This window comes from Pipistrellus kuhlii, unplaced genomic scaffold (assembly GCF_014108245.1).
Source record: "Pipistrellus kuhlii isolate mPipKuh1 unplaced genomic scaffold, mPipKuh1.p scaffold_m20_p_1, whole genome shotgun sequence".
NCBI classification, from domain to species: Eukaryota; Metazoa; Chordata; class Mammalia; order Chiroptera; family Vespertilionidae; genus Pipistrellus; species Pipistrellus kuhlii.
The window spans coordinates 52,129,443-52,150,238 of record NW_023425404.1 but is presented as its reverse complement, the minus strand read 5'-3'; the positions used below and the strand labels follow the sequence as shown (position 1 = coordinate 52,150,238).

At 42.9% G+C, this 20,796-nt stretch overlaps 1 protein-coding gene across 4 annotated transcripts in view; it reads left to right on the top strand.

Moving 5' to 3' along the window:
* Nucleotides 1-1,697: 1,697 nt before the first annotated feature.
* MAPKBP1 (mitogen-activated protein kinase binding protein 1) overlaps nt 1,698-20,796 on the top strand; it is a 62,864-nt gene continuing 43,765 nt past the window's right edge. For 2 of the 4 annotated variants that reach the window (XM_045583608.1, XM_036445197.2), the window contains exons 1-2: nt 1,700-1,953; nt 2,446-2,666. In XM_045583608.1, the coding sequence (XP_045439564.1) occupies nt 2,550-2,666 (117 nt within the window). In that variant the 5' untranslated portion in view covers nt 1,700-1,953; nt 2,446-2,549. Of the gene's footprint in view, nt 1,954-2,445; nt 2,667-20,796 lie in introns of all 4 variants that reach the window. The other 2 variants (XM_045583604.1, XM_036445213.2) reach the window with 2 other exon arrangements.

Sequence of the window (20,796 nt, the reverse complement as noted above, 5' to 3'; positions counted from 1 at the left end):
TAAAATGACAGGCTTAGCAAGGAGAGAGTATCATTTTACAATTTCATTTACATCTGCAGTGCTTAGTTGAAGGGAAAGGGAAGTCTCATGCTTCTAATCTGCCTTCTGGGAAGCCACTTCTTGGTCTGTGAGCTTTACAGATCTTGTTTTTAATACAGGGTTAGGGTACACAAGGACATACCTAACAGCCCTCTTTTCATAATGTAGAATACACACAAGGACATATTTGTTTTGTCAGTTGGATGTACAAGACCCAATGCGTTTAGGGGTTCTTCACTATTTTATTTTACTTTATTTTATATTTTATTGATTTTTCACAGAGAGGAAGGGAGAGAGAGTTAGAAACATAGATGAGAGAGAAACATTGATCAGCTGCCTCTTGCACACCCCCTACTGGGGATGTGCCTGCAACCAAGGTACATGCCCTTGACCGGAATCGAAACTGGGACCTTTCAGTCAGCAGGCCGACGCTCCATCCACTAAGCCAAACCGGTTTCGGCGGGTTCTTCACTCTTACTAACGTGTCCACCAAGTGTTCCAAGGATCTGGATAGGTTGAGGCACATGTTTCGTACTATTTCTCTGGCTTAGGCTTACCTTTTCATAAGAATTGAAGTAGCAATGAGACAGAAAGGCCCCTAGAAAATAAACTCTTAGCCGAAACCAGTTTTGCTCAATGGATAGAGCGTCGGCTTGGGGACTGAAGGGTCCCGGGTTCGATTCTGGTCAAGGGCATGTACCTTGGTTGCAGGCACATCCCCAGTAGGGGGTGTGCAAGAGGCAGCTGATCGATGACACTCTCTCATCGATGTTTCTAACTCTCTATCTCTCTCCCTTTCTCTCTGTACAAAATCAATAAAATATATTTAAAAAAAGAAGAAAAAAGAAAAGAAAATAAACTCTTAGTGCAGAGACACCTGTGGAATAATATTGTAAAGTTATTTTATTTTTGTGCACGCCCCCTAATTCCCATGAGCGAAAGCTTATACCGCTACAACTGTCAAAAGCTTCAGTGACCTCACCAAAGTAGTACAGTAATAGGGGAAAGGTTTTATGAGTGAATTTTGATAGGAATAAGGTAAAGCACTGGATCAACAAAGTCCTGGTTAACTCGGGGTGGGAGCTGATGGGACACTGACAGTGAAAGAAACCGTGAAACATATAGGAACATATATTTTTCTTTTTCCTTCCCCTATTTACCTAAAGCTCCATCCAAGGCAATCATCTCCCTCCCCTTACTTCCAACATGGCCAATTGGGTTGCCCAATTAATAAACCCTTCTTAGAACCGAAAACGTTAGCAGCAGTCGCCAAATTTTCGGACCTCACGGGCCACCGGTTGGCGACCGCTGCTCCAGAGTCACGTCCACGTAGGTCAACTATTCCAACCGCTTTGAGCCCCAGCGCGTGGGGTGGATGGGGAGCAGAGCCTCTGGCCGCGTCTCAGTTTTGTAATTCTAAGTTAGTTTCGGTTCTGGTCCCTCGGGCCTATCAAATGCCAACCTTGGCACCGTGGGGCGTAGTTACCGTCCTGTTGGGGCTCTGGGGAGTGTACTTTTCTAGGGAATCAGGCCTCCTAGTACCATAAAAGGCTTGGTTCTTTCCATTCAGAAGCCGCGCTGTGCCCGCCGGCCTTTTTCTAGGAGGGATCCCCGCGGCTACGTCCTGTGGAATCCGTGGTTCTCGAGCCCCAGGTCCTGGGCTTCCTAGGCCCGCCCCTGGGCCCGCCCCCCACACCTTATTGGTTCCTCCAGGAACGCCCTCGGCTTAAGGCCACGCCCCCTCGCCTCCGCTCCGCCTGCCTAGCCGGTAGCTGGGCTCCGGCGGCACTTCGCGTTTTGAGCCGCTTGTGCCGCCATAGCTGCTGCCGCCGCCGCTGGGGCCGCGGAGCCGAAATCGCCGAGCGCGATGGCTGAGGGCGCTGGGAGCGTTGCGGGCCCCGGGTCCCAGGGCTGGTGAGGCTGGGTCCGAGCGGGGGCGCTGGCGAGTAGTTGGGGCTCCTGAGGGAGGTGAAAGAGGAAGGTCCAGGTCCCCAGTGTGAGGCCCCTGAGGGGCGGGCGGGTGGGGGTGGGAGGCTCCCGCGGCGGAGCGGTTGCCGGGCCAGAGCGAGCCCCGCGGTGCCGAGCGCCTTGCGGCCTCTGGCGCAGGTTCCCCGGCCCCCGAGGGACTCCGGTGGCCTCGGCGGCGGCGTGCTTCCGCGAACTCTGCAATTGCCATGGGCGCGGTGGGGAATTAACGGGGACCAGACCGGCTACCTGGTACTAGCCCTCCAGGGCCCGTCCATCCTCCCGTTCAGACGCGTCCGGCAGGCACGGGCCTAATTCTTGCAGACGCTGTAAGGACCCGCGCAGGGTTTGAAGGCGGGAATGTGAGGGTGAGGAGCAATGCCGAGGTAAGAGCGGCAGACGCTGCTAGGCAGGCGGTAAGGTGGGCTCCTGCTGTCTCAGGCCAGTGAGAGGGCGTACTGGAAGACCCTGTGGCGTGGCCAGGCAGTGCGGCTGTTGAGGCAAATCCCAAGACTGTGCCAGGAACTGTCCAGGGACTCCTCATCATGATGGCCGTGGAAGGGTCAACCATTACCAGCCGGCTCAAGAACCTGCTGCGATCCCCATCCATCAAATTACGCAGGAGCAAGGCAGGCAACCGGCGAGAGGACCTCAGCTCCAAGGTGAGTCCTGGTCCTGGGAGCCACCTTTTTCCAACCCTCCCCTGCTTTGCTGCGTGTTCCTCTTCCTCCTTACTTTTTCTTGGGAAAGAGAAGGACTGACTAGAAGGCCCCGTGGCTCCAAAGGATCAAGTGTGCCCATCTCTGCCCTTCAAGAAAGCAATGGTTTAGTTTTAGGTTAAAGGAGAAATAGTAGCAGGGGTGGGCATGCTGAGATTCATTCATGGAAAAAGGATTGGGAGGAAGGCAATCTGGATTCAGTTCACTACAAACTAAGTCTGTGCTTGGGGAAGCCAGTTGACATGCTGTGACTCAGTTTACCTTTTTGGAAGAGAGTAGTGGGATCACATATCCTGTGAAGGGCTAAGCTGTGACTAATGTAGCCGTAAGTGTTAGTGTCATAGCTGGATTATGTAAGACAGTAGTAGCATAAAGAAATATGTTAGAACTGCCCGGCTGGTGCAGCTCAGCAGTTGAGTGTCAATCCAGGAGCCAAAGATTCTGGTCGGTGCACATGCCAGGGTTGAGAGCTTGCTCGCCAGTAGGAGGCATGCAGGAGGCAGCTGATTGACAATGTTCCTCTTTTATCTATATTCCTATCTCTCTACCCCTCTCCCTTCTTATCTAAGATCAATTAAAATAAAAAATAAAAGGGAAGAAATTTGCTAGAACATCTAGTCTGAGGAATTGGCTTGGCAAATACTCTTGCCTGGGCTCAAACATATTTGTCTCTTCAAGAAACCTACATTAATTTAACTGGAGCTTCTTGACTTCCTAGGAATGATAACAGCAAAAACCGTTCTCCTTGCCCTTGAACGTTGCTTATTTCATTCACTGTATGCCAAGAGCCACATGCCACCCTGCTGCTGCACAAGTGCCTGAGAGGCCAAGTCCCTTTGCATCCACTCAGTGTTGGTCTTTATGTTTTCTTCAACTGTGTTGAGGCGAGGCCCACAACTTTGAAAATGCAAAAGTTGACTAAATTTATTGAGTCCCTGAGGGAGTCTAGGGCTTTGTTCCCACAGGATCAGATTAGACCTTTGTATAGTAGCAGTGTTTAAACAGAGTAGTAGCCTTGTGTGGTACAGGATTGCTACAGGGAGAGGCATTTGAGACCATAGCGTTTTACTGCCTTGTATCTCTTCAGAGATTAGTAAAGCCAATGAGAAATGATTGAGAGTGCTAATGTACAACATGGCAGGGTTCTGGGAGGACTTAGTTCAGAAATCTGTCCCTTGCTGCAGAACCTTACTTGAATTTGGTCAGAAGGTGAATAGCTTTCCTGTATATTTCTCAGGTCATATTAAATTAAACTTGGGCCTGGCCAGTGTGGCTCAGGAGGTCACATGAACCAGGAGTTCATGTTTGATTCCCAGTCAGGGCTCATACCCGAGTTGGAGACTCAATCCCTAGGAGGGGACATGCAGGAGGCAGCCGATCAATGATTCTCTCTCATGGTTGATGTTCCTATCTCTCTCTTCCTCTCCCTGCCTCTCTGAAGTCAATTTAAAAAATATATATATGTGTGTGTGTATATATATATATATTTTTTTCTTTTTTTTCTTTTCAAAAAGTTAAATCAAAATTGGCTACAAGTTTCCTTGACAGTGAAGATAGTAACTTTTCCAAGGATTCCTATTAATTGTTCATATTCTCCAGATGTGAGAGAATGAGTCTGAAACTTAGAAACTTACTTAGAGTTGATTCTGTTCATTCATTTTTTTGTGTTGGGTCATTCTTAGTGCTACAGACACTCGTAATCTTGATTGGTAACTTGGCAGTGACCAACACTATTAGAGCAATTTTCTCATATCTTTGGCTTCTTTTTCTGACTGAGAATGGTTTAAGTAGTATAAATGTATGATGGAAATTAGGTTTTCAGTGTTAATACTGTATTTTTTGTCTGGGATTCAGAAGATATGATCATCATTCTTTAAAACTTCCCATGTTGTGCATTATTAATGCATTCAACAAATATTTATTGTTCCTATTATGCATGGAATCAGTGATAAGGAAAACATTCTTTCCTATCAAAGAGGTTGTGGCTTGTCAGACTTGTAAACAAATAATTACAACATGGTGTGGTAAGTGGTGCCCTAGAAGCATGCATAAGGTGGTAATAGCATAGGAGTGGGAACCTAGGGGGAATTAGGAAAGACTTCACAGAGGAAGGGATGCTTGAACTGTGAGTCCTGAGGCAAGAGGAGAAGAGAAACTCTCTAAGAAAACAGTGAGGATCATCCCTGTTTGAAATAGAAATTCAATACTTCAGACTTTCTTTTTTTTTTAATCCTCACTTGCAGATATGTTTTTATTGATTTTTAGAGAGAGAGAGAGGAAGAGAGCGAGCGAGAGATTAGTTGCCTCTTGTATGTACCCCAACCTAGGGAATGAATCTGCAACCTAGGTATGTGCCCTGACCAGGAATCAAACCTGCAACATTTTGGTGTATGGAATGATGCTCCAACCAGCTGAGCCACATGGCCATGGCAGTGCTTCAGACTGTTTGTTCCAGAGCTGTGAATAAAGGAAATTCTTAGCTGATGTTGAAAGACCCTTCAGTAGTCTGACAGAGCAAGAGTACTTATGCATATATCTTCGGCACCTAAAAGTAGTAGCTGTCTTTGTGTGCTTAGGATTCTACAGGTATCTGACTCCTCACACTCCTTATTGAAGACTAAGATGATTCTAAAAGCCTGCCTTGTGGTAACCCACTTAAGATTTGGCGTATGAAGCTTTGTCAGCTGCTCTAATGTGTAGTGGCTTTGGGTAATCAGTAACACTCCGAGAGCTCGTGATTCATGGGCAACAGACTCTGAAATAAAAATTGAAGGCCAAGACATATGCCTTTTTGGGGGCGGGGAGCAAAGAAGGAAGTGACAGAGGGCCTTTATGCAGCTCTTACCTCAGATGCTGCTGCTTTGAATCATATTATTCCTTCTACCTAAAGTAGCTTTTTCACTAAATTCTCCACTTACTTTTAGGTCCAATTCTGTATTTACTGGAGCCATAAGACCTTTTCTGACTAGGCCCTTTCCCCCCGCCCCAACTATGTTGGAACCAATTATTCTTTTATGTATGTCTTCTTTTCCAAAGGTCAGGAGTAATGTTCTTTATTTCCTTTATATCACACTATACTGTATAAGATATGCAGCAAATAGTAAATGAATGAGAAAAATTTAAAGATGTCAAATATGATAGGGATAAATTTGGAATTCTAGAAGAATTGCTTAGGAAATTATCAGGAGGAGTTGTGTGACCTCTTGAGAAGAGAAATCAGTGTTGAAAAGAAGTAGAGAAGCAGCCTAGTTAGGTGTGGAGGACATGAAATAGACAGAGAAGTACATATATGCAGAAAGTGGTGCTCAGGAAATGCTTTTTAATTAAGGAGATACCTATTTTTAAAAGATGTTTAAAATACAGTTAAAAACTGAAATAGAGATGAGTATTTAAATTATTAGAGAGTGTAGATGAGAGCTGGGGTTTTAAAAAACTTCTCTAAGGAAGGGAATTCTCTGGAGTATAATGGAATTGGAAATAATTTGAAGTTTTATGCCTTTTCTGCTGGGTCTTGGATGAAGTGTAAAGTTATCGGTTGTAAACATCCTTCAACTTTGAGCCCTGTACAATTGTCAGTTCTACTTCTCATCTCAGTTGAGGCTATGTTTTCCTTAAGAAGTAAATGTGTGAGCTCTTGATAGCTAACCCTCCCCCTCTTTTCTTGAAGTTTCTGGAAGATTTTTATGTGAAGGGAGAGGAAGAGAGAGAAAGAAACATCAATGATGAGAGAGAATCATTGATGGGCTGCCGTGACCCACACTGGGGATCCAGCCAGCAACCTGGGCATGTGCCCTGACTGGGAATCGAACCATGACCTCCTGGTTCATAGGTCAATGCTCAACCACTGAGCCATGCGCCACTGGGCTTCCTTTCTTTCTTTTTTTTCTTTTTTCCATCACCATTTATCCTCCTTATACCCTCTTCCTCCTCTACCCACCAACCCCCTTCTGCCACTCCTGGCAATCACCACACTATTGTCTGTGTCTATGAGTTCTTTCTCTCTTTCTTTCTTTCTTTTTTTTTTTTTTTTCTTCTTTGCTCAATCCATCCACCTCTCCTATACCATATCTTCTTTATCCAATCATCTATCAGTGAACACTTAGGTTATCTCCATAACTTGCTTATTATAAATAATGCTGCAATGAGCATAGGGCTGCATATATCTTTTTGAATAGTATTTTGGATTTCTTTAGATAATTATCCAGAAGTGGAATTGCTTGGTCATATGATAGTTCTATTTTTATTTATTTTTTGAGGAACTTCCATATTGCTTTCCATAGTGGCTGCTCCAGTTTATGATCCCACAGTGCTCAACACTTGTTGTTTGTTGATTTATTGATGATAGTCGTTCTGACAAATGTGAGGTGATATCACATTGAGGTTTTAATTTGTATTTCCCTGATGATTAGTGATGTTGAGCATCTTTTCATATATCTTTTGGCTATCTGTATGTCCTTTTGGGAGAAATGTCTATTTGGGTTCTCTGCTCATTTTTTAAATTGGAGATTTGTTTTTTTTGGGGGTTAAGCTATATGAGTTCCTTATATATTTTGAGGCGTCATTGGTGCATACCTTCTTCCATTCAGGAGGTTGTCTTTTTGTTTTGTTGATGGTTTCATTCACTGTGCAAAAGCTCTTTAGTATGATATAGCCCCATTTGTTTATTTTTCTTTTGTGTCCCTTGCTGGAGGAAACATATTAAAAAAGATATTACTAAGAGCAATGTCAAATATTTTATTGCCTATGTTTTCTTCTAAGAGCTTTATGGTCTAGTTTCATATTTTAAATTTATCTGTCTGGTTTTCTTACCACCATTTATTGAAGAGACTGTCTTCACTCCCATTGTACTATATATCTTGCCTCCTTTGTCATAGATTAGTTGACCATATAGGTGTGGTGTTTTTCTTGGACTCTATTCTGGTCCATTGATTCATATGTCTGCTTTTATGATGTTTAAGTTACTATAACCTTGTAGTATAGTTTGATATCAGGTAATGTGATACCTCCAACTTTGTCCTCTTATCTTAAATTGTTTTGGCTATTCTGGGTCTTTTGTGATTACATCTAAATTTTAGGGTTATTTGTTCTAGTTCTGTAAAGAATGCCATTGGTATTTTGATAGGGATTACACTGAACCTGTAGATTGCTTTGGGTAGTATGGACATTTTAATGATATTAATTCTTCCTGTGAGCATGGTATATATACCTCCATTTATTTGTATCTTCTTCAGTTTTTCCCCCTCAATATCTTACAGTTTCCTGAGGATAGGTCTTTTATCTCCTTGGTTAAATTCACTTCTAGGTAGTTTACCTTGAGCAGTTTTTACCTGCACTGTGTCTTTAACACTGATTGCTCTGTAAACTGCTATGTTATGTATAGAAGTGAGAGAACTGCCCTGTTGGAGGGTCAGATGTTAGTATCTGATCATTGTCTTACTCAGACAGATAAGCAAGAATTTTCTCTGCAGGCAGGAGTAGGACCCTTTATGATAATACTAGAGGCCTGGTGCACAAAATTCATGCACAGGGGTGGAGTGGAGGGCGGCATCCCTCAGACCAACCTGTACCCTCTCCAATCTGGGACCCCTCGAGGGATGTCCGACTGCTCGTTTCGGCCCAATAAGCCCAATTCCCATGGACAGTCAGACATCCCTCTCACCATCTAGGACTGTTGGCTCCCAACTGCCTGCCTGCCTGCCTGATTGCCTCTAAACACTTCTGCCTGCCAGCCTGATCACCCCTAACCGTTCCCCTGCCTGCCTGATTAATGCCTAACTGCTCCCCTGCCGACCCAATTGCCCCTAACTATCTTTCCCTGCCAGCCTGGTCACCCAACTGCCCTCCCCTGTAGGCCTGGTTGCCCCTAATTGCCCTCCCCTGCAGGCCTGTTCCCCCCCCCCCCCCCCCCCCCGCCACCTGCCTTCCCTGCAGGCCTGGTCACCCCCAACTGCCCTCCTCTGTCGGCCCAGTCACCTCCTAACTGCCCTCCTCTGCAGGCCTGGTTCCTCCCAACTGCCCTCCCCTGCAGGCCTGGTTGCCCCTAACTGCCCTTCCCTGATGGCCTGGTCACCCCTAACTTCCCTCCGTTGCCAGCCTCATTGCCAGAGGGAAGGGGGGTTGGGGCTGGGTGAAAAAAGCAAAGTGATTAAGAAGCACAAATTGGTAGTTACAAAATAGTCATAAGGAAGTATAGCATAGGGAATCCTATATAATAAAAGGCTATTATGCAAATTGACCGAATGGCAGAATGACCGGTTGCTATGATGTGCACTGACCTCTAGGGGGCAGATGCTCAATGCAGGAGCTGCCCCTGTTGGTCAGTGCACTCCCACAGGGGGAGCACTGGTCAGCCAGAAGCCCTGAGACAGAATCACGGCTGGTGAGCCCAGCAGAGGCGGGAAGCTCTCCTGCCTCTGCAGCAGTGCTAAGGAGCAGTGAGTCGAGCGGTAAGGAGCCTGCCACTAAGGAGCGAGCAGGTGGTAGTAAGGAGCGAGGAATCCTGGATTGCGAGAGGGATGTTCATGGGGATCGGGCCTAAACCAGCAGTTGGACATCCCCCAAGGGGTCCCAAACTGCAAGAGGGCACAGGCTGGGCTGAGGGTCTACCCCCCTCAGTGCACGAATTTTGTGCACCTGGCCTTTAGAATAGTCAATAATATTGTAATAACTATGTATGGTGCCAGGTGGGATCACTTCAAAAGTTATATAAATATCTAATCACTGTTGTATACCTCAAACTAATATAATATTGTATGTCAACAGTAAATGAAAAAAGAGACTGAATTTCTAAGTTTATACATATACCTTATCTCTCCCCCTAAAACTGGGATGAGGTTAACAATGTTTATCTTCCCTGCCCCTTCATTTATCATTGAGATTTAAGTTTACTTGATAATCTTGGAACTTAACTTTGTGAAACTCTATGACTATTTTTCTTTCACTTTGTCAAATTCTCTTTTAGAGGAACCCTGAGAAGGGAGTTTCTTAGGTTCTTCTGGATTTGAACATTACTTTTCAGTTATGTTGAGCTCACTACAATTTCTTACTTTCCTTTATACTCTTATCAGTTTTTGAAATCTGTGTTCCTTCAGTGGCACCTCTGGTCACTTTCCCATAAGTTTAGCTGGCCCCATTAAAGGTGTTGGCTCTTAAAAATAAAAACAAGAAATCTTCAAAACACTTTCAAATAAGCCCTGGCCAGTATTTCTCAGTGGTTAGAGGGTTTGGTTCCCGATCAGGGCACATACACCTGAAGTTAGGTATGTGCCGTGGGCTGCGTTGCAGCTTCTATCCCTGGCTTTGGTCTGGGAGCCTGCGGGAGACAACCTTTCAATGGCTCTCACCTCCATGTTTCTCTTTCTCTCTCTCTTTCTTTCTCCCCTCCTCTCCCCCTCCCTCCCTTCCACTCTCTAAAAAGCAATGGGAGCCGAAACTGGTTTGGCTCAGTGGTACAGCGTCGGTCTGCGGACTAAAAGGTCCCAGGTTCGATTCCGGTTAGGGGCATGTACATTGGTTGCGGGCACATCCCCGGTAGGTGGTGTGCAAGAGGCAGCTGGTTGATATTTCTCTCTCATCAACGTTTCTAGCTCTCTATCTCTCTCCTTTCCTCTCTGTAAAAAAATCAATAAAATATTAAAAAATAAAAATAAAAAGCAATGGGAAAAATATCCTTGGGTGAGGATTAACTTTAAAAAAATAATAAAAAATTATCAAATATAACAGACAAAAGTTTCTGAAATATAATAATATAATACCGTGGTGTGAATAATCATAAAATGACTGCCCATATAACTATCACCCAAATCAAGAAATAGATCACTGCTAAGACTTTGATAGTTTTATTGATTTGCTACAGAGAAGAAGGGAGAGAGAGAGAGAGCTAGAAATGTCGATGAGAGAGAAACATCGACCAGCTGCCTCTTGCACACCCCCTACCGGGGATGTGCCCACAACGAATGTATCGGGTCTAGTAATAATTAATGTCGTTTTTAAACATTCGTTTAAAATCTTGCTTGGCGTTGACTTGTATTGACATAACCTTCAAACACGTGGTATCTACAGAACGTGTGAAGTGCAATTAACAAGTTTTGCTTGAAAAAGTTTGTGTTTGGTTTGGTTTTTGTTGCAAAACTAGGGCTAAGAAGATGGCAGATGAAGAGCATATTCGGCGCTGCATGCTTTACGAGTTCCAATTAGGAAGAAAAGCAAGTGAGGCTGCAAAAAACATCTGTAGTGCTCTTGGTCAAGATGCAGTTAGCGCCAGAAAATGCCAGCGTTGGTTTGAGAAATTTCACGAGTGAAATTTTTTGTTAGATGACAAGAGTGGTCGAGGCCGTGTGCCCAATTTTGATCAAGAAGCTCTTCAAGCTCTTTTGGTGCAAAAATCCTCAAATTACCCAACAAGAGCTTGCAACAACTTTAAATTGTTCACAAAAAACAATTTCCAATCAATTGCGTGCACTTGGCGAAGTCCAAAAGTTTGGAAAATGGATTCCTCATGAGTTGACCGACAACAACCGTAATCAGAGTCACAATTTGCAGTTCGCTCCTCTCTCGTCAAAACCGTTTGCCGTTTTTAGAGCAAATTGTTCCTGGAGATGAAAAATGGGTGCTGTATGTTAATTTGAAAAGGCAGCCTCAATGGTTGGACAAAAATGAGGCTCCGCAGCCCACGCCAAAACCTGACTTGCATGCGAAAAAAGTGATGTTGTGTGTTTGGTGGAATTTTAAAGGAATTCTTCATTATGAACTTTTACCATCTAACCTAGGGGTGTCGAACTCAATCAGAGAAGGGGCCAAAATCTAAAATCCAGCCTAAATCGCGGGCCGAATGGTTTACTGAACAGTCATAAACTGTCATTGTGATGGAAATGCAGCGGAGTGCAGCGATGACAGCGCGGTGCGGGCCATATTGCAAGGCCTGGTGAGACGGATTTGGCCCGCGGGCCTTGTGTTTGACACATGTGAATTCTAACCAAATCATTACAAGTGCAGTGTATAGTGCCCAATTGGAAAGGTTAGCCCAAGCTTTAAGAGAAAAAGAACCCGCGCTGATTAATCGGAAGGGCGTAATTCTTCACCACGATAACGCACGACCGCATACTGCAAGAATCACTGCTGAAAAACTGCGCCAGTTGGAATGGGAAGTTCTCCCTCAACCTGCATATTCTCCTGATATTGCCCCTTCCGATTACCATTTGTTTCGTTCTTTGCAAAACTTTCTTCTTGGAAAAAAATTTAATAATGAAGAATGCCTCAAAAATGCATTGACCGAATTTTTTGCATCAAAATCACAAGAATTTAACAACAGGGATTAAAATGCTTCCTGAGCGTTGGGCACAAGTAGTAGAAAACAACGGCAACTATATTGTTGATTAAATTTTGTTGTATTGTTTAAATAAATTTGATTTTAAAAAGTATTAGAAAACGACATTAATTATTACTAGACCTAATACATGCCCTTGACCAGAATCGAACCTGGGACCTTTCAGTCCGCAGATCGACGCTCTACCACTGAGCCAAACCGGTTTCGGCAAAGTGATTTTATTTTTAAAGATTAAAATACCCAAGGACTTGATTCTATTGTTCTTGTACTTTTCTTTTTTTAAAAAATTCAAATTTTATTTCTCAATTACAGTTTACATTCAGTATTATTTTGTATTAGTGTCAGGTATACAACATAGTAGTTTGAGTCATATACTTTACATTATATTCTTCTAGATCCATCATGCTGTCTTATGTAGTAAGGTTTCATTCTTTTTTTATGGCCAAATAATATTTCATTGTATATATGTGCCACAGCTTTTTATCCACTCATCTATGGATGGGCGCTTGCTTTCATGTCCTGGCTATTGTAAATAATGCCGCAGTGAATATAGAAGTGCATGTATCTTTCAAATTAGTGTTTTTGGTATCTTTAGATATATAACCAGAAGTGGAATCACTGGGTCATAAGGCAGTTCCATTTTTATTTTTTTATTTTTTTTTATTTTTATTTAAAAAAATATATTTTATTGATTTTGTACAGAGAGGAAGGGAGAGAGATAGAGTTAGATACATCGATGAGAGAGAGTCATCGATCAGCTGCCTCTTGCACACCTCCTACTGGGGATATGCCCGCAACCAAGGTACATGCCCTTGACCGGAATCGAACCCGGGACCTTTCAGTCCCCAAGCCGACGCTCTATCCATTGAGCCAAACCGGTTTCGGCCCATTTTTAATTTTTTGAGGAACCTCCATACTGTTTTCCACAGTGACTACACCAATCTGCATCCCCACCAACACTGCACAGGGTTCTCTTTTCTTCACATCCTTGCCAACACTTGTTTATTTATATATTTATGATAACCATTGGTGATTAGTGATGTTGAGCATCTTTTCATATGTCTATTGACTATCTGTATGTCCTCTCTAGAGAAGTCTCTATTAGGTCCTCTGCCCTTTTTTATTTTTGTTTTATTATTAACAAAACTTTTTTTTGTTAATATTAAAACTTTTTTTGTTAATCCTCACCCAAGGTATATTTTTCCCATTGATTTTTAGAAAGAGTGGAAGAGATGGAGGGAAGGAGGCAGGAGAAAGGAAAAGAGAGGGAGGAATGGGGAAGGGGGGAAAGAGAGAGAGAGGGATGTGAGAGAGACAAATCAGTTGGTTGTTCCTGGCACCCACTCCAACTGAGGCCGGGATAGAACCCACAATGTAGGCATGTGCCCTGACTGGGAATCAAACCTGCAATCCTTTGGTCTACAGGACAGTGCTTTAACCAACTGAGTCACATTGGCCAGGGAAGTTGTATGAATTATTTTTAAATATATATATATATATATTTTATTGATTTTTTACAGAGAGGAAAGGAGAGGGATAGAGAGTTAGAAACACCGATCAGCTGCCTCCTGCACCCCCCCCACTGGGGATGTGCCTGGGGGGGGTACATGCCCTTGACTGGAATCGAACCTGGGACCCTTCAGTCCGCAGGCTGATGCTCTATCCACTGAGCAAAACAGTTAGGGCAGTATGAGTTCTTTATAAATTTCAGATATTAACCTCTTATTGATATATCATTGGTAATTACCTTCTTCCGTTCAGTAGTTTGGTTGTCTTTTTATTTTGTTGATGGTTTCCTTTGCTGTGTGGTCTTGAACTTTTCAAGTTTCTTCTTTCCCATCCATTATAGATTTGTGTCATTCAACATTTTCAGGTATTATGCTTACTGGAACCACCCATTTCCAACCTTTGTTTTTAGTGTTTTCTGTCCTTATCTTACTTTCCCAATCATAATACTAGACATAGTAATATTTGTAGTGTAAATAATTGAGCTTTTGCTGTGTACTGTGCTAAAAATTTTACATATATTATCTCACTCAAGTTTACCCCAGCCTACTATAAATATCACTATTCCCATTCTATAGATCGGGAAACTGATGCTAAGAGGGGTTAGGTGAGTAGCTGGTGGTTTTACATAGCCAGTAGGGCCTTGGCTGGGAGTCAGATCTCTGAGATCTTAACTCTGAAGCCTAAAGCCCTACACTTAATTTTTATTCGGTTTTCCTCCCAGGGAGTCTTCATGTGCAAACCATTACACTGAGCATAGAAGTATGCCCAGTATTGCTATAGCTAAGAGTCACATCCTGCGTTCAGCTTGGAAAATGGCAGTAGCTGAAAAAATATCCTTTTCCTCCAACATTCCCTACAATGAGTTTAATGAATTTCTCTGACTTACTTTAGAGCCATCATTCAGTAACACTTGTCCCTCTATGTCTTTGCTCCTCTTCCCACCCCAGCTCCAGATTTTCTGAGCTGGTATCCCCACTTCTCTCCCTGTGGTAGTCTTAGGAACTGTACAACTTGTGGTTCTGTGGGTATATTAATGTCAGGTTGATCGATTACAACTGCATGGTTCCAGATGACCCTATGCCACAAGCAGTTGGTGCTTGTCTATGGGGGTTGGAGTGAGGTGGGGGAGTGAAGTGGAGACTGAACAGATGCCTTGGTTGTTTTTGTGTGTGGGTATCATGAAACTAAACTATTTTGCTCTCAGTTGGCAGTTGATTGTGTAGCTCACATTCCTGCTGCTTGATAGTGCTACCTACCCCAAATCTCTTCCTTTTTACCTCTGTGCTTTACCTTTTTATCTCTATAGCTCTCTATCCACAATAGACCTTGTCTTTGAAGCTGTGGAGAGTCTGAGTTAAAATGCCTATTTTCTGTGGAAAAAAACGGGGGTTCAGTGAAGATGAACAAAAATGAGGTAATTTGTCCAACTGATTGTTTGGCTGGGTGGGCTCCAGGGTTGCTAAGTTCCTTGCTTCCTCCCCTGATCTCAGATTCGTATCATGGGTTCCCTCCACTATGTGAAAGTAGAGTTTGTTCCTATGAAATCTTTTGTAAGCTGGAATGTCACAGATTTTCCCTCCTAGCAAATAAAAAAAGAAAAAAGAAAAAGTTACTATTAATTTACATGGAAAAATTTTTGGGTGTTCTCAGACCCCCAAAATAACCTACTGAATCATACCAAATAATAAATAAAACCCAAAATAACATTAATATGGTAGTGCCATTCTCCCTACTTGGGGTACACATTGCTTTTATAATAGCTCACTGCAAAAAAACACTGAATGCTATTTTCACTTTTTGCCTGTGAAAGTGAAAATCCTCTTAGGATTTCTTTCAGTTAGCGAAAACTTTTACTAATGTAAAAGTGAAGGGTGTAACATGAACTTTTGAAAAGTGTGGGATATGTTTATTTTGCTTTATTTTCTCTCATAGGCAGCAATGATAAGATGATGGGTGCAAAAGCATGGGATTTTAATGCATACTTTCCTGCTGCTACCCCAGTTAGTAGTGAAGACAGGAAGCCCCAAGCCAGGTGGATTGAGTAGCCCAGGGACAGTTTGTGATCATGAGGAAGGAGCTCAGAGCATGCTCAGAAACCTTGACCCTTGCCACCCTTGGTACTGCCTTGGAGAAAAGCAAGTAACTGCTTATTGGGACTAAACATACAACAGGCAGCCTACAGGCTTGCCTCCATTTAATTGCCTTGATGCTCATTGATTAGCTTTTGCTTGGGAAAGTACAGTATCTTCACACGCCAAAATTATTTTCATACTAGTAGCCCTACGCACAAATCCATGCACCAGTAGCTCTCTGTGGGGCCTGGCCTCTCTGCACCCACTGCCCAGAGGCCCATCTGTGCCCTGGCCTGGCCAAAGGCCCATCCACGGCTGGGCGCAGAACGCTCACCTCCTTGCTGTGGTGACGAAGCAAGCATTCCACCAGACTGCTCATGCTGCCTGCTCTCAGAGGCTGCCCCGCTCCCTTGGGCCTGGGGGACTCGGGCGGGGCTGAGAGGACTGGGCACTGCCATATTATAGCTTTGGGCCACTGCCATCTTTGTGACGGAGTGACAGTTAATTTGCATATTATACTTTTATTAGAAAGGATGACATTATTACCTGCTGCTGAGTTTTCTAAACATGTCTTTTTGTCTTTGATGGCCTTGCTTTCCCATGTTGCTTTTGATCTCTCTTGTGAGGCTACCAAAGCAGCTGTCACAGATTTTCCCTCCTAGCAAACCCAGAACTGGCTAGTGAACAGGGCTTCTAATAGTTACTAGTAATGTACAGCTAGATCGGTGGGTGGAGGTGAGAGACAATGGTCTTATAGATTCAGATTCAGGTCTACCCTCAAGCGATACCCGTGCTGCTCTTCCTTGGGTCATACTTTGAGTAGTATGTGCGCGTGTGCGTGTGCGTGTGTGTGCGCGTGTGCACGCATGATGAGGGGTGGAGAGAAAACCTGCTCACTTCTGAGGTAGCTGGCTTCTCTCTCATTTGTAAAATTAGAATACTAGGCTTTTTCCCAGGGCTGTTTTAGTATTACATGAGATTTAATGAATGTGAAAGTACATTGTAAGGTCTAAATAAGTTTACAGCTCTTAGGGGGCTGCTAATATTATTAGGGTCTATAGATTGCTTGAATACTCAGTAATTTCTGACAAAATTTTATTCCTTCAAGTTTCAATTAGTGAGAAGTTCTCTTATGCAGGTGCAGCCTCTTCTGTTCCAACATTTAATCTTCCTCCCCGTGCAACTTTCTGTTGTGATCTATCTTCAGGACCTTTTCCTCGCCAATATTTTAGCTTGTGTCAACAATACTACTAACCAAAAGGAAGGCTTAGCAAATATTCCTTTCGTTACTATCGAAATCACTGGAGTAATGAACATGATTTTTAACAGCAGTAGCTTCTCTAGAAATGGATGTAATGTCTGGGGCTAATTTATTTCTATTGAGAAATAATGTAAAATGTGAATTAGTCCTATAGCTTTGCCTTTCAGACCAAGAATTTAAAGGTAGTGTGAAAACATGTTAACTTTATAACCCATTGTTTTCAGTTTCTAATGTTGTAATGAAAGTGAAATATTCTATTTAAATAATTTTTGCTTAAAGAAAATATATGTGAAGATTTGTGGAAACAAGTGCACTCATAGCTTTACACTATTGGTGAAAGCATATATTGATGCAACCTTCTTAGAGGACAATTTGGTAATATCCATTAGCAGAAAAATTTATATATTTATATCTTTTGATCTACCAGTTATAATTTTGGAATCTTATTCTCTGCAAGCATTTACACCACACAAAAGTGTATATAACATATATTGTGTGTGCTATTCACAGTAGTGAAATATTGAAGTAATTCTAGTAACTATGAGTAGGGGATTGGTATACATCCATAAAATGAAATACCGTGTGCTTGCTGAAAAGAATGAAGTTGATCTATATGTACTGATATTAAAGCACATTAAGTGACAAAAAGCAAACTGTATAAGTTTTATATGTTAATGATTATGTATATTTTTGTAAAACATACATGTTAGTATGCATAGAAAAAAAGTGAGGTTATAAATATTTACCAAACTGTTATTAATATTAATTACCTCAGGGAGGGATAGTAGATTATGATTATATATTCACTATCTGTAATGTTGGAATTTTTTATGAGTCTGTATATTTTTCTAAGTAAAAAAAAAATAAAGGAAAGGTAAAAGTCTCTCCAATTTGAACTTGTGTATTTCATATTTAAATCTAAAATATTTAAATTTTGCCTGACCAGTGTGTCTCAGTTGTTGAGTATCGACCTATGAATCAGGAGGTCACTGTTTGATTCCTGGTCAGTGTATGTGCCCTGGTTACGAGATTCTCTCTCATCATTGATGTTTCTAGCCTCCTTTCCCTCTCACTTCCTCTCTGAAGTCAATAAAAACATATTTTAAAAATAATAAAATATTTAAAATTTGAAATATGCATAGTCATTTTATTAAAGCAGTTATGCATAAATATTATTGAAAAATATATCTAGTATAATAAACTCTTCGGATAATAATAGCACATAAAATATTTTCTCACAAATTCATCATTAACTTATAAAATTTAAGGTAATTTATTTCTACTATCTTCCAAAATATTTCCTTGGTTAGCTTTGGTAAATAAAATACTTTTTGATACTTTCTGATGTACATGTGCTTTCCAAAAAATTTTTTACTTAACTAATCCTATCTAATAAAAGAGTAATATGCAAATTGACCATCATTCCAACACACAAGATGGCTGCCCCCATGTGGTCAAAGATGGCTGCCCCATGTGGACACAAGATGGCCACCACAAGATGGCCAGCAGAGGAAGGCAGTTGGGAGGGACCAGGTCTGCAAGGGACCACAGTTGTGGGTGATCAGGCAAGCAGGGGAGGGCAGTTGGGAGTGACCAGGCCTGCAAGGGTGGGCAGTTGGGGGTGATCAAGCCTGCAGGGGAGGGCAATTAGGGGTGACCAGGTCGGCAGAGGACGGAAGTTGGGGGTGACTGGGCCTACAGGGAAGGGCAGTTGGGGGAGACCCAGGCCTGCAGGGAAGAGCAGTTGGGGTGACCAGGCCTGCAGGGGAGGGCAGTTAGGAGTGACCAAGCTGGCAGGAGAGCAGTTATGGACAAACAGGCTGGCAGGGAAGCAGTTAGGCATCTATTAGTCTGGCAAAGGAATGGTTAGGGGGTAATCAGGCTTGCAAGCAGAAACGATTAGGAGCAGTCAGGAAGTCAGGCAGGCAAACAATTGGGAGCCAGCAGTCCTGGACTGTGAGAGCAATGTCCGACTGCCCATTTAGGCCCGATCCTAAATGGGCAGTCGGGCATCCCTTGAGGGGTCCCAGATTGGAGAGGGTGCAGGCTGGGCTAAGGGACCTCCCTCATGCACGTGCATGAATTTTGTGCACTGGGCCTCTAGTATAAACATAAAGAAGAAAAGTAACTCATAATTTCTTCATTCAGAATAACTACTCAAGGGGGTATAGCTCAGTGGTAGAGCATTTGACTACAGAATAACTACTCATAACTATTTTCATTTCTGGTTATAAAAAACAAGTAAAGTTCTTTTTAAACAATAGTTTGCCACTTTTATTAAAAAACAAAACAAAAAACAAACAAAAAACCCCCTAATCTTTTGGACTTATTTACAACCTAATCTTTTGGACTTATTCTTGTTGTTGTTGTTGTTGTTGTTGTTGTTGTTGTTAATCTTTACCTGAGAGAGAGGAAGGCAGGGAGTTGGGGGGTGGGCGGAGAGAGAGAGAGAGAGAGAGAGAGAGAGAGAGAGAGAGAGAGAGAAAGAGAAACATTCATGAGAGAGAGATACGTCGATTGGTTGTCTCCCAGAGGCTGGGATTGAACCTGCATCCCAGGTGCGTTTCCTTGACTGGGAATTGAACCCACAACTTCTTGGTTTGTAGGCTGATGCTCTAACCACTGAGAAAAACTGGCCAGGGGTGGATTTATTTTTTAATTATAATTTGAGATGTGTATAGAGCCATGCCATGCAAATGTTTACTAAAGTCAGGGATAAAACTGTTTTGTTTGTAATCATTCAAGGCACATGGATTATTCCATTCAGGCCTTCCCTATTCTTTCTGGAAAGGCATCAAAATTCTGCTTTCTGCTCCAAGTTCTAGGGCTGGCTGTGAAGATGGAGAATTCTTTAGGGGGTTGAATTGCTTAGTAATTAAGATGAAAGGAGTATTCACAAATAATTTTAATATATTAACAATGGATTTAAGAAACCAAGATGGTGGCATAGGTAAACACCTGAACTACTGTCTCGCAAAACATTTTCAAAATTACAATTAAAAGACAAAACGGACATCATCCAGAACCACAGGAAGGCTGGCTGAGTGGAAATTCTACAACTAGAAGGAAAGAGAAAAACACACTGAGACTCACAGGAGCTGTGGAAGGCGAGGTAGAGAGCTGTGAAAGGCAGAGGTAGAGAGGCATGGAGAGGGATGGCAACTGAGTACGAGACTGGCTTTTTCAAGCGGGAGGGAGACAAAAGCTCCCGACTGCTCTGAATTCCAGTTCCGGGTGAGACTCTGGGGATCCAGACTCCTATGGGGAGAAACTGGACTGTCTGGCAGTGGGCGAAACTCAAGGGTGGCTTTCTCTCAGAGGTGCTTACAGCAATTACCAAGGGACACTGAGACTCAGGGGCCTCTTAGGGCAGGGCTGATGGGAAGCCATTGCTGACGGTTTCGCCCTGAGACTCCACCCCATCTAAGCTGAGGCTTTTGTATATGAATGGCCTGGTCCTTTGAATTTTAAACTTAACCTAACAAACTGCAGCTGAGTCAGTGAGACCCAGAACATCCAAAAGAAGGCCCAGGGTCCCACAGCAGCTTGCATTGCTTCACATCTGGGCATCATCTGACCACCTCCAAACTCCATACAAAGAGGAGGAATCTGCAGATGTCTCTGTATCTCCTGCTGGGTGGCCTCAGGCAGAGGCTAAATTAGCACCTCCTTGAAGATCCAATAGCTAGTGTACCCAGTAGTCAGAGTGGGACCATCCAGATTACAACTCCTCAGATCCATAAGGGACACACTCAGGGGGCAGAAACAGTGAGCACCAAAGCCCCACTGAAGCAAGTCTTGTCTCATAAGGGTATCTCCAGCACAGAAGTTCTCCCATTGTAGACATAGTAGATCCTCACAGCCAATTGGCCTGGTGGTCAGTTCCTCCCAGTGATACCAATAATA